The sequence below is a fragment of the Carassius gibelio genome, chromosome A7, assembly GCF_023724105.1.
Source record: "Carassius gibelio isolate Cgi1373 ecotype wild population from Czech Republic chromosome A7, carGib1.2-hapl.c, whole genome shotgun sequence".
Lineage (NCBI taxonomy): Eukaryota > Metazoa > Chordata > Actinopteri > Cypriniformes > Cyprinidae > Carassius > Carassius gibelio.
The window spans coordinates 34,796,972-34,810,902 of NC_068377.1; the positions used below are offsets into that span (position 1 = coordinate 34,796,972).

Below are 13,931 nucleotides of genomic sequence, written 5' to 3' on the forward strand. Positions count from 1 at the left end.
CTAAACTCTGCTGGAAAGTGGATCTCAAGGTCCAGATTTGAGGATCCCTGGTATATATAAATCAAGTCTCCATCCACTGAAGCATCTCCTTCTGCCATAGTATCAGTCTTTTTTAATTGCGTGTCCAAAAGCATAATGTTATTGTTTGGTGGTACTGATGCCAACAGATTTTCCATTCTGGATGTTTCTAACAGCGCAGCTCACATTTCCGAAAGAAAAAAAAATGGAAAGATAATATAATAATGACGTGGGAATATGCGACATAGGAAATGTACGTAGGAAAACTGTCTATTTTTCAGTGTTACACGTGGGGATTTGGGGTATATTTAGGTCATGATTCTGCCAGATTAACCTCAGTTCTGTGTCTGTATGCGAGCAAAAGAGAGAAAGTGGCCTGCATCCACAGAAAGACAGAGATTGAGTTTCCATTCGACCATGGCTCCGCTTTAGGAAGTTAAAAACGCAGGATTTCCAAAAACAAGGTTTTCCAACTGATTGGAAATTATCATTATTACTTGCATTTATAAAATAGTTTATTTAGCACTAATTTTGCATTAATTTTGCAAATAGTTTTCCAGTGCACCTAGAGCTTGAATAACTTTGCATTGTTTTGAAAGTTTCCTTGGCTGTGTTTGATGTGCTCATGTGGTTCTCTTTTCCCATGTGGAATGCAAAATTTTTTATTCTGAATGATGAAAAGGGGTGAATACCATACAAGTAGTCCATATTACTTGTACACAATTTTCAAAGTCCTCGGAAGTCATTAGCTTTTTTTGTGGACTGACTGGCACAAGTCATAATTCAACTAAAATCTTTTAAAAAAAATCTCTTTTGTGGTTCTGAATATATTCAGAAGTGGTGCATTAAAGGCATGTTTGATGTCCATTTGCTCTTGCATGTTGTGTAACTGAACAAGATGTTGAAATCTGGATATGTGGAAGCCTTAATAAGATTTGAGGGCAATATTTCAACCAAATTACAAATAAAAATGTATGTGTTCGTATATTCCTTACACGATATCTTATGGCTTTGAAAGCTTTAAAATGTAGTGCACAAATCTTACTTTTATGGAGTTTTTTTTTTCAGTTTTGGAGCTCAAATGGGTCCCATTTCCAGTTTACTTTGAAAATGGCATCTGGCACATTCAGCTAAACTTTGCTTTTCTGTTACACCAAAAAATGAAAGTAATACAGGTTTTGGAACAACATGATGGTACATGATGACAGAATTTTCATTTTTGGGAGAACTTTCTCAAAGTTTTCCTAATGTTTTCAGTAGACGTGGACTCTCTGTTTTCCATTTGGCCCATTGCAAAGAAACACAATATACTCAAACCAAATCAGATACAGTACTATCATCAGTATTCAATGCAGTACTGCATGGTAACAATGAATTCAACAATGTGGATGAAACTTCTCTTGCATTGCACCGAATTTGACCTCAGCCCCTGTGAGTGTTAGGCAAATTGGAGTAAATGATGCTTGTCTGTTTACTTGTGCTTGTTTACCAGAGCTACTGGGTAAAGTCATGCTGTTTGCTTTCTTTGGCTGCTTTCCCTATTGCCCTGCTAATGTAAGCAGAATTTTGCATTAAAACTGGGCAGCTTTTCGGGTGCAGATGGCAGATTCCTTGCAGAACATCACTATCTGAAGAACAGATTACTGGGTGAATACTGAGGAACGCTGGGAGGGAACTTGTGTGCAAGGGTTGAAAACTTATGAAAAATGATTCTGCAACTTGCATGCTTTATATGCCAATTGTCCATGAATTTTTATGTTTTTGTTAGAGCTTAAACATTAGAGCCAGTTTCTCAATCCACGTTATTTTATTGCCAGTTTCTATTCTTTTATGGAGGAAGCATGATTTATTGGTTGAGCTCCTGCAGAATTCAGTTGCCTCTCAAAATAGTGTTTCAGCCAGAAATGAGTCTGATTTGGACTCTAAAGTAATCTTTTTATCATCATTTGTACTTTCTTTCCCATTTTGCCTTTTTCTGAGTTATGCCTCTGTTATTTCCAACAGGAAGTTGGTTGTGACAGACAACTGGGAAGCAACGCTAAAGAGGACAACTGTGGTGTGTGCGCTGGAGACGGTTCCACTTGTCGACTGGTCCGAGGCCAGGCTGTGCCCCACGTGTCACCTGAAGAACGTAGGTATACGCAAACATGAGCACATTCTCCTTTGTTGGTGCTACACTTGGTTTTGTTTTTTAGACTGTTGCTCTGTTTGTTGGAGCATCCCGAGCAGCCAGTCACAACAACATTGGATCAGCCCAGGGCCGTGACTAGCGTAGACAGCGAGGGGGACCAGTTTTAGGCTGGTGTCCCTAAGTGGTCTAACAGTGCTCATCAATGTCAAAATGATGGGCAATCTAATCAAAGTAAGCAGAGTTAACTGTTCATAAACAGAGTGTGAATGCCATAACAAAGCTTCAGTTTTGACACTGAAAGAGAGTGGAGTAAGATGGAAGTAGTAAAAAAATGTTTTAATATGGCTGTTTTGGTATCATTTATGTGTAATTTATTTAATTCCCACCTGAATGTGTGGAGACAATAAATGTTTAAAATATTATTTTCAAATGGTTAAAAATGATTACTTCCATACTAGAATTGGAGCATTTCCTCAACCAATGACATTTGGACTGGAATTGTTTAAAAGTTAGAGCTTAATTTTGAAGCATTTTTGATTTGTGGAAAAAGTCTCATTGTGTATACAATTGTATATATATATATATATATATATTCAAGCAAAAGCCAGCTTATATTAGTTCTGTGAAACAAAGCAAAACCTATGTTACTCATCTCCAGTGCTGGAAAGCTGATCTGAAATTTGCACTGGTCCTACTTCTTGCCTTATAGTAAGCCCTCTTTTGTTCTGCAGACATTTTCCTCTTTTGTTTTTTATCTGCCATCTCTATCTTTCTGTCGTCGCTGAGCGCTCTTTTGTCCCCATCATGAGTAGACATGCCCCTAATTGCCGATTGGCTACAAGTTTGTTTTGTAACTCGGCCCAACTCAGTTTTCAAAAGTGTTTTTGAAAAATACATTCCCCACCTTTAAGGTGAGACACTGCAGGCAAAAACACTGTTTTTCAAGCACCTGTCAATTTTGAGATTTTGGGCTTTTTGGTTTTTCATAAAGTGATTTTTCAAACTAGTGGAAGGAAAACATCCAAAAGACACTGTTTCTTTTATAGCACTTTATCTGTTTGTGTCAATAGATTTAAATTACAACACATATTTTTAAAGGCCGTTTCTCCAACACTGAGCCATAAATCGCAACTTCAGTAGCTCTTACACACAGCAAACTTTACATTTTTATTCCTGTTTTTACAGAGGGATTTGTTCATATATATTTCCTTGATTTTATATATATATATATATATATATATATATATATATATATATATATATATATATATATATATATATGAAGTATGGAGTGACAAAAAAGATACCCAGAATTCCCCCTGTAAAAACATTTGACTCTAATATGTAAAAAAATTCTTTTTTTTTTTAAACTGACTTCATCTAGTGTTCTGATTTTTGTACTAGACATTTATGCAAATAAGCGCATATTTCGTTAAATAATGCATCATTTGCATATTTAAACATAACATTTTTGAAAACTTGTAATATAATTTTTTTTTGCAATAATCAATGTAATCAATCAACTGGATAAGTAAGGTGATTTTTTTACCCTATTCACCTGCAGTGTCTCCCTTTTTTCTTAAATTAGATTTTCTTTTATCGCTGTATGAAATCAAATAATCCTCAAGGTTCAGAAACACTAAAGCCATGAACTCTTATGTGTGTTAAGCAGTCTTACTTTTCCTGTGGTCTTCAGCGAGTGCAAACGTTGGCAGCTTTATTTGCCTGCTTAATTTATGTGAATGCCAGCAGAAGGATTGTTTGCATTCTTGGACTGAAGATAGAGGTAATGATTTCCTTTTACGCGTGTGAGGGAATCTCAGCCCATTTGTGAGAAATAACACACATTATTCTGTGGCTCTTGCTTGTATATAGCTAGCTGTCATTTATTTAAGATTATTACCCAAGTACTCAGTTTGTGTTTCTGTCTGCTGGGTTTTTAGGCAGGATGCCTTTGCTGAAATCATGTCTGTGTAAAAATATCAAATACCAGAACTGTTTTATGTAATAACCACACCCTAAATGAATTAAGACTGCTCATTTTTAGTCCTGTTTATGGTAAGGCTGAATGTTGCCTTTAAACATTCCAGCCTGAGGAACACAAGGTTATTTCTGTGACACTTTGTTCTCGCCTTGAGTTTTATGTTGGTTTTGGGAAGATCTTGCAGTGTATTGTGTTTAGTGGCTGCCGAAGATTTTTCCTCATCCAAAAATTCCATTGTCTTACAGCAAAATACTCAAATGAATCTGATTACAGATCAGTTCGTTCCAAAGCCTAGTTGGCTGCATTTTAAGGCATATCATAAGCACACTTCCCACACAAAAGCTGTTCCAAAGCGTAGGAAGCGTGACTATACAACCTTCTAAGATACCTTTGGCAACATCACATGTGCAGAAATACAGTGACAACAGTAATATTGTGAAATATTATTACAATATAAATGAACTGATTTCTATTTGAATACATTTTAAAATGCAATTTATTCCTATGATGCAAAGCTGAATTTTCAGCAGCCATTATGCCATTCTTCAGAGTCACATGATCCTTCAGAAATCATTCTAATATGCTGTTTTCCTATTATTGTCAGTGTTAAAAACAGTTGTGCTGCTTGATATTTTTGTAGACATTGTGACACTTTTTGTATATTTAGGTGATTATGAATACGATCATAATAAAATACAATTATAAATGTCTTTAGTCACTTTGAACAATTTAATGGATACTTGCTGAATAAAAGTATTACTTTCTGTCTTTAAAATAAACAAATAAATAATATTAACCCCAAACCTTTGAATGGTAGTGTATACAATTCCTTTGTAGAATATGACATTGTTAGCTTAGCCACATGCTATCACCAAATTCTATGGTATCAGCTGGGTTTTAGGTCATAATTTGTTGCAAATCTGTTTTGTTTCAGTTGATGTTTCCTTAGAAGGTGTCTGGCAATGTAAGCAGCAGAAAACAACACAGCTCACTAGGTTTTGGAGCAGAGCGACTGGAACGTTTCTCCTAACCAAAGAGTTTTCACACAATCATGCTATTCATTTTCAAAGCCTGTAAACGATAAATGAGGAAACTCGAACCAAACAAGTTATGCATTCTTTAATAAAAGCCGTCTCACTAATAACTCACATGCGTGGCACTGACATGTAGGCTTCTCGTAAGTCGTCATGAGGTCTCCAGATGGAAGTCCAGTGATTGGATTGGTCATTCCCCAAAACATTTCAATCCGGGCTGGATGACTGTCAGGATTCCAGAGCGTCACATGGATCTGTTAAAATTAAAATGCAATAAAGCTGCTAATGAGCCTCTGGCTCGTATAATTCATTCATTTTACTCTGCAGTGACTAATTTCTGCATTTTTGAAAGGAGTGTGAAAGAAACACAGATGCATTATGGGAGCATTTTTGTGATTTTAATTTTACTTGTGGGTCGATGCATCTTTGTTGAGCAGTTAGTCACATTAAATGTATTTTTCCCCCTTCGTTATAAACTAATTTGAACTCACACTTGCATGCTTGGGTTATTTTTAAAGCGAGGGCAATTACGTCTTGGGTATTTTTTATTGTTAATTATGAAACGCAGCATTGTTTTTTGCCCTGTTTACAACAGACTGGTGTCTGAAACTTTATTTCATTATAGCAATAAATTCCAGAACTTTTTAAACATGTTTCCAAAAGTAAATATTTTGGGGCACCCATGACGTTGGCTCATTTCCAACCCCTATAATTGCTGGATGCAGTAAGCAATTGCTGAGTCAAAGGAAAAGCACCTCTTTCCTTCATTAATTCCCGCTAATGCAATAAACTGCATTAACACTTTGCGTCTACACAAACCACACACCTTATATTCAAGCCCAAAGTTCCTCAATTAAAGAAGTTATTATGAAAGCTACTTTGAACGCTGTAGCTTGCCAAGCTACAAGCTAAGGGTTTTTTACTGTTAAAACCAAGAGCACTTTTTGCCCTCTGTGCTTTTAACTTAAAAACACTAGTTTATTTTTTGGTCCAAGGGGTGCCATATATGTATTTACTGAAAATGTGTATTTACATCATGAATTTCTGAAGAAAATTACAAAAACGTAATTCATATGCATTTTTTGTGTATATATTGCTCAGAAGTTCATGAACATGTATGTTGAATAAGTATGCTGTTTAATAGCTTTCTGTGGTTAAAATGACAATGATGCTAATTACATTTTACATTTTTGGAATAGAACGCCTTCTTGTGGTTAATTTCATAACTGGCATGTTATGAATTTTGCCATACAGTATCATACATATTACATACTTATATTGAGGGGAAGTCGTGGCCTAGTGGTTAGAGAGTTTGACTCCTAACCCTAGGGTTGTAGGTTTGAATCTCTGGCCGGCAATAACCACGACTGAGGTGCCCTTGAGTAAGGCATCGAACCCCCTACTTGGCTGAATGTAACGTCACTTTTTAAAAATATTTTAATAGAAAATTCCTTAAAGAATTTAAAACGTTGTTGTGTCAATTGAAAAAAAGATTTTATGTACTTACGCACTTAAATTAAACAATAAAATGTTATTGCACTGTTTGCATGCACTTAAAATAAAATTAATAAAATAATAAAATTACATTTTGATTGGAAATGAAGCGCAAAAAAAAAAAAAAAGAAAATACTGTGTGCATTTATTTCAACCCTTAAATGCTACACAATGCAATGCATCATTTAAAATATAGGTAAAACACATGTAAAAAAATTAATAATAATAACATTCACAGTGTTTGCTTATTTTTGGAATTAGTTTGGATATTAAAGCATTCACAGCTCTTTTATTATCTACTGTATGTTAATATTTTAAGGAACAACTTTGAGACATCTTTATCTCCCTTGAACAAGACACTTACTCGCAAAATGTACAAAAAGATAAAATACTGTCATTATTTACTAATTTTTTGCATTGTTCCAAACCAGTTGCTAAAATATATGTCTAAAGATCCTCCAAAAATCCTCATGGAAAACATGAGGGTGAGTATATAATGACAGAATTTTTGGGGGAAAACTTCGCTTCAGGGGATTATGCTTGTAATAAGTCTCTTTGTGTAAGAAATCTAAATAAAGAATAAAAAAAGTAGTAAAGATACAGCGTAACTGGAGAGAATTCCCGTTTTCCTCCCCATGCTCTCCATTACCCTCGTTCCACTTGCTTTTAAAGAGCACTCTCAATCCAACTATAACTGAAAGAACTCACTCTGTTGTGGTTTCCTCTGTACTGAGCTGGAAATTGGCGGGATTTCTTATTTCAGCAGTACACTGGGAAGCCACAAATGTTTTGTTTTTTTAATGGAGAGAGGTTGAACACAATAAGCATGTTGCTGTGTGTGTGTGTGTGTGTGTGTGTGTGTGTGTTTGCAACTCATTTACTCTGAAATGTGATGACTGTATTTACATGCACTTCCATAGCTCATACCATCTGTGGATATTGACATGAACTGAGGGATGCTGTACTTCTGATCTGTTTTCAGAGTAAAACACTTCATTACATGTTGAATTTAGAAAATGGTACAGTTGTTTTTTGTATCAGAATTTCATGTACTGAATTATGTGTTATTTTAATGACTTTCTGGTTTGTGACTCTTCTTCTGCAGCCATAAAAACGGTGATCGAAGTGCCGATGGGTAGCAGAGGCCTCAGAATCACAGCCAAGGGACCAGACATGATTGGTGAGATTATGCATATTAACTATACATATGATATATGGGGTCTCATAGCTTCTGTATGGAGATAGAACTGTTGAATTTATTTTAATTTTAAAAGTTACTTAACAGCATCCAAAGTTAATGCATTTTTATTTACATTGTCCATTCACAAATCCCCAGTACACCAGCAGAGGCTGGTACCCAGATGTTCATTTGAACCCATATTTGATGATATATGTGTTATTGTGCCCTATATATGTCACTGTGATTGTGCTTTAAATGGCCAAAATTAATATTGTGTCATGTTTTACGCCGTGTCTCTGCTCACTGTCAGCTGTAACTGCAACTGGACTCATCAAAGCAAATGTGCAAATCATTTGTTTTCCATCATGTCATGCCTCGTCCAGTGTAGACAGTATTGCTGATTATAATGATTTCTATTAGCTTTGGACGCATGGCGAGGGTTTTACTGATCATCTCTGAGTGATCATCCTCATTCACTGATCCTGATGGAAATATAAAGAAGACTTTCACTCCAGCAATCTTTTGGAAACATGATTTTTAGGAAGTTGTCACAGGTCATCAGAAGCATCTACGACTGACTTGCCAAAGAGCACTTCCAACATCTGCAATATAGTCTGAACTTTACAATACTTCCATAGTGACACAGCCAAACTGTATTTGACACGGTCGCCACAGTGTGGGAATGCAATGGATTTTATATCTATACCTAGCCTGAAATACCAAAAAAAGAGATTTCCTATTACCTGAGTGGAACTGGCGAGAGAGGTTTGAGGGAACTTTGGGATAAAGCAGAAGAATGAAGTGTTCATGCAGGCTAATTTGTGGTGGCTGAGAGCCCGGTACATTGGAGACAGGGCCAGTAATCTATCAGACTTCCATAACGGACACAGAGAGTATGCCGAAGTCCAATCCCAGTGATCCGTTTTACATCTGACGGACCCACACTCACACGTACACACTTCCGTTCTGTGGAAAACCACTATTTTCCCTGAACACACACTGATATCTAAACCCTTTAACCTGTGCATAACTCCTTTTTAGTTGCAAACTAAGCATCCACCGAGAACTACAGGGCATTTAGTGGATGTTTGACTTGTATTCATAACTTTTATAAAGGATATCTTTTGGGGTTTGAGACTATAGTCTTTGCAACTTTAGGGATCTTATTTATGCATCTACATGTAATCCAATTTCTAACAGCCATGTTTATTAACTTGCCCTATAGATTTGGTCATTGAAATGTTGTAGATATAACTCTTTTATAATGTGCCAATAATTGCATTGTTAATTGTTTCAAGTCGTAAAAATATCAAATTGCTGTTTATTATTGAAAATTCTCAGTGGGATCTTAACATTTTCTGATATAAATAAATGTCTTTCCGTTTTGTGCAAACTGATACACTGGTTTGGAAATAATTTGCGGGTCCTTCATGTAAATAGAGCAACAGAACAACATGTGTTAGCAGTAAGGGAAAATCAAACAACTGGTAAGAGTGGCTAGTGGCAGCTGAATATAATTACGCCCTTTTTTCTAAACAACTCTCAAAAAGATTCAATTCCCACGTTGTCTGCTCTTATTGAGGGTGTCTTGTGATGAAAAATGGCAACTAACATTTATTTGCTCAGACAAACATATTGGATGTTGATTTTTCTGTGATATGGCAAATTCCAGATTAGAATAGCTGTGTCGAGAACTTAATATAGGAGTGAGAGATCCAAAGATTAAAATAAGGATTTAAATGGTTATTTGGTAACATACATTTACTATGAAATCAAGCATTTTCCCTCAACAAACTTCTTATTTGCTGCTTATTAATACCAAGTAGGCAGTTGTTGTACTAGTTATGTCTAGGCACTGGGAAGATTTATGAGTACTAATAAACAGTGTATAAGAGCACTGATTTAGTACCCCCCCACCTACAACTCCTGCCAGCACTGAGACTCAAACCTGCAACCTCTGGGTCCAACTCTCTAAACATTAGGCCACAGCTGTCCAGCCTTATTTGTGGTAATCCCACAAGATCACTCATAGAACCTTAAATGTCATATTTCAGTGATTGAAGCTCATGCACCAAACAACAGGAGAGAAGAGGTGGTGTTCAGCACTTCAGGTCCTCACACCCTGGGTAACAATACGCTGGAGTACCAGAGAGGAGCAGAAAGACAGACGCTCCGCTGCTATGGCCCGCTGTCTGCAGACTTCACAATAAAGGTGAGAGTTTTGTAATGGAGAATTTCCAGCTGAACCTATAAGTCATTTACTTCAAGCATCCCCTAAAATAAAAGATAACTAGTTACACAAAAAAAGTGAAATCTCTAATCATTTACAGTTTCTTTATTCCATAACATACAAGAGGAGAATGTTGAGGCAGTTCTTTCCCACACAACAAACGTGGGATTGCTGTTGCCATTACTAATCTGAAAACATCACTTTAAAACTGGTAATGAAAGAACTTTAAGATGCTTCATTAAAAGCTTATTGTATTACTTAATAAATAAAAGCTCACTGTATTATATCGAGTAGAGTATTGAGAAAGAGAGATGGACTGAGCGAGTGTAATTACCTGCATCTGATACAGCATTCATTCTTCAGCTCAATCTCATATTCACAATAAAACATTAGTTTGAATGTCCTCTAAAAAAGCGTTATCTTTGTCATATTGTCCTTTCATCTCTTAAGGGCAGGGCCGGCCCAAGCCTTTATGGGGCCCTAAGAAGAATTTTATTGGTATCAATGAACACTGAATGACCAGTGACACCCTAGAGTTCATATTTTCATTATCTGAAAACAATATGACATTATCTTTTTTTTTTTAAATCTTGTTTTTGAAGTCAAACAGTGAAAGGGCACTCCTGTGACAATACCAGTACAATATCTCATGGTTCTCAAACAATCAGATTAAAGAACGTCTTGGTTACGTATGGTAAACCTCGTTCCCTGAAGGAGGGAATGGAGACGTCACGTCGATGACTGCCGAAATTGGGATATTACTTCGATAGACCAATCTACTTCGAGTGTATACTAAACGAGCCAATGCACATGCAGTTATTGCATTCAGCTGCCGCTGATCACAGCGTGAGTATAAAAAGGCAGCAGGTGCAATGCATACCAGGTTTTCGCTGAGGAGCTGAGCCGGAGACCTGGCAGCTCAGCGGCGGTACAGCAACCGTGGCGATGGGATGTGACGTCTCCATTCCCTCCTTCAGGGAACGAGGGTTACAATACGTAACTGAGATGTTCCCTTTCAGTCGTTCACTCTCGACACCACGTCGATGACCCACGAAATTGGGATCCCTACCAAAGCGCCATGGGTGCTGCCCCTTCCAGTGCCATGTGCGAGCCGCCTGCGCCCCATTACGTGTTAGGTGCATCTGTTAAGGTGTATATAGAGAAATTTGAGGTGATTAAAACCCTCTTGGGAAGGCAGAAGTCTTTCTTGAACCTGTGTTTTAGATGTAGTGAATACTGTAAAAATTGCATGCAAACTGAAGCTTCATGATGAGTTTAAAGCCGCATTGAGAATCAGTGACTCTCCTTGTAAAACTGTAAACATGGCACAATGTAATCATGTTAAACTTCCTCATCTTCATGGCCTGAAGATTCTTGATTAGTCTTGACACAACGGCTTACAGTAATTGAACATGACTCATTACTTTAGTTAATTGCAACAGCAAACTGTATTTAACTAATCATCACAGTCCTAGAAATCAAGACTGGAGGATATTCAGTGGCAGGTGATGTATGCTTTGTTTTATATGGAAATTAGGACATGCATTGGACTGTGGACCCCTTGAGTAAATTTACTGCTTTTTATACAGTAGATGTCAAAATCATTTGGTTTTTAAAAATGAATGTGATTTTATCTGATAACACTTGTGATTAGGAATACGGCTATTAATAGTGAATGACATTACGTTTAAGTAAACATTATAAGTGAATTTGGGTTCTCCTCAGGTGAAGTACGGTGGCCCTAAAGACACAGTGATGCAGTTCATGTTTTACCAGCCTATTCGCTACCAGTGGAGGGAAACTGACTTTTTCCCCTGCTCTGTCACCTGTGGAGGCGGTAAGTGTTATAGATTGATTAGATACAGTGATTTTTAATAATTTCCAGTGATTTGAATGGGATCTAAAAGCACTGGTAGGCACACCTACAGCATGATGCATTAAAATTTGGAATATGATACCGATAAGCCAATAATAATATTCAGATTATGGCTGATTACTGATAATGATAAAATGATACAGCCCATCACTATTTTGTCTAAGTAAATATTTTTTTTTAATGCATCATATAATAATGGATATTTATTTGCTAAAGATTATATAGGTAGAAAAAAAGTCTAAGAGTTTTTAAAAAATAACGTTGAGTGTTAGATGAAGGCAAATATATAATCTAAATGTAAAAATGGTGGAAATTAACAGTATAATAATATATATATTTTTTTAAATAGATTCAATATCATTGTCAATACCAAAAATTATATATATCATGTATTAATATATGATGCATCGTTTCATAAACAATAACTGTTTTTAGGCTCTGAAAGTTGTTAGACACATTTTTGGCTAATATTGATTTATGACGAACATTTAACAATTAGTTTTAATTCTTGTTGATGCTTTGTCTCACCCCTGAAGATATTTGTCAGCTTCAGACGTACAAAAGTTATTTAAGTTGAACAACAAGCAAATACAAATAAATTCAACATCTGCTGATATATATCAATGAATAGCAATACAGATAAATAAAAAAAAATCTCTCATATTGGCAAATAATTGATTTTATTACCTGCATCAATATGATTCATGCATGCGTCATCATACATGCTATTTAAAATGCAGGCAACATAGGATGCAATTGTCATAAACCGTAACTGTTTTAGATTCTGAAAGTTTCTGGACACTTTTTTTGGGTAATATTGATTTCTGATAAATCTATGACTATTAGTTCTGATGCTTAATGGTGCTTTTTGTCATCCCTGAAGGTTATCAGCTCAATTCAGCTGACTGTATGGACATTCGTTACAACAAATTGGTTGCGGAGCACCTGTGCCACAGCTTCCCAGAGAACACCAAACCCACCCCCAAACTCAAGGAGTGCAACATGGATCCCTGCCTTGAAAGGCTGGTTCTGTCTTATCGATCCCTGCTGCACACTCTTCATGACAAAACACAATGAGCAAAGAATAAATCTCAGTAAACCAGACAGTGTCTGTGCATGAGACGTCCTGTGTGGATAATGGCTTGAGAGGCTAATGGTATTTGTTTTTCTGCAGTGATGGCTTCAAGGAAGTGATGCCCTATGACCAGTACCAGCCTCTACCACGGTATGAAGTTATTTACTGTACATCACTCTTACTAAAGAGATCACTTATAGAGGTCACTGATGCGCTCTGACATAATTGAACATCATTAATAAGGACCAACTCTGAACGTTTAAAAATGGTAGTTTTAATACTATCAAGAATGAATTAAGAGACATTAAAAAGATCAAAAGTGACAGTAAAGCAGGTTATTTTGGTATCACAGAGATAATATTTTTAGTTTTTATTAATATTTTGAATTATTTTTTTTTGTTTCAATAATTTTATTTTTATATTTTTTGCTTTCATGTTAATTTTAGGTAAAGTTTTAGTAGTTTTTTTTTTTTTTACACTGTTTTGTTTTTGTTTTCTGTCATTATTTAATATTTAATGTTTACCCACAGAAAACCATTATAAAGAAAACACTTAAACCATTTATCTCATTGCGTTCATATTCCGGGCTCATTTGCTTGCCTGCATAAAGCGTGCATCGTATATAAGGTGATACTGTATTTGATAGTTTAATATCACTGTTAAAGGCACTTTAGATGTTTTCACAACAAATGTTTTACAATGTCCCTCTGTTTTTAGTGATTGAAATATTGCGGGCTTGTTTATATAGATTGCTAATGTCCAAAACTTGCGTATTGTTCACATATTCTTGTGAGATGTGATCTAAATATTTTTGGATTGGAATAGATAGCAAATTGACAGGCTTGTACTGCAGTTGTTTTTGCTCACCAGGTCAGGTGAAAACTATGAATAAGAAGAAATGTTTCTTGA

At 36.0% G+C, this 13,931-nt stretch overlaps 2 protein-coding genes across 3 annotated transcripts in view; one reads left to right on the top strand and one right to left on the bottom strand.

The window, feature by feature from the left end:
• LOC128017369 (ferritin, heavy subunit-like) overlaps positions 1 to 13,931 on the bottom strand; it is a 346,688-nt gene that overhangs the window by 149,462 nt on the left and 183,295 nt on the right. The window lies entirely within an intron of this gene.
• LOC128017360 (ADAMTS-like protein 3) overlaps positions 1 to 13,931 on the top strand; it is a 148,425-nt gene that overhangs the window by 92,613 nt on the left and 41,881 nt on the right. Inside the window, exons 7-12 of the mRNA XM_052602721.1 lie at positions 2,023 to 2,149; positions 7,767 to 7,841; positions 9,896 to 10,053; positions 11,797 to 11,908; positions 12,831 to 12,969; positions 13,122 to 13,172. Of these exons, the coding sequence (XP_052458681.1) occupies positions 2,023 to 2,149; positions 7,767 to 7,841; positions 9,896 to 10,053; positions 11,797 to 11,908; positions 12,831 to 12,969; positions 13,122 to 13,172 (662 nt within the window). The remainder of the gene's footprint in view (positions 1 to 2,022; positions 2,150 to 7,766; positions 7,842 to 9,895; positions 10,054 to 11,796; positions 11,909 to 12,830; positions 12,970 to 13,121; positions 13,173 to 13,931) is intronic.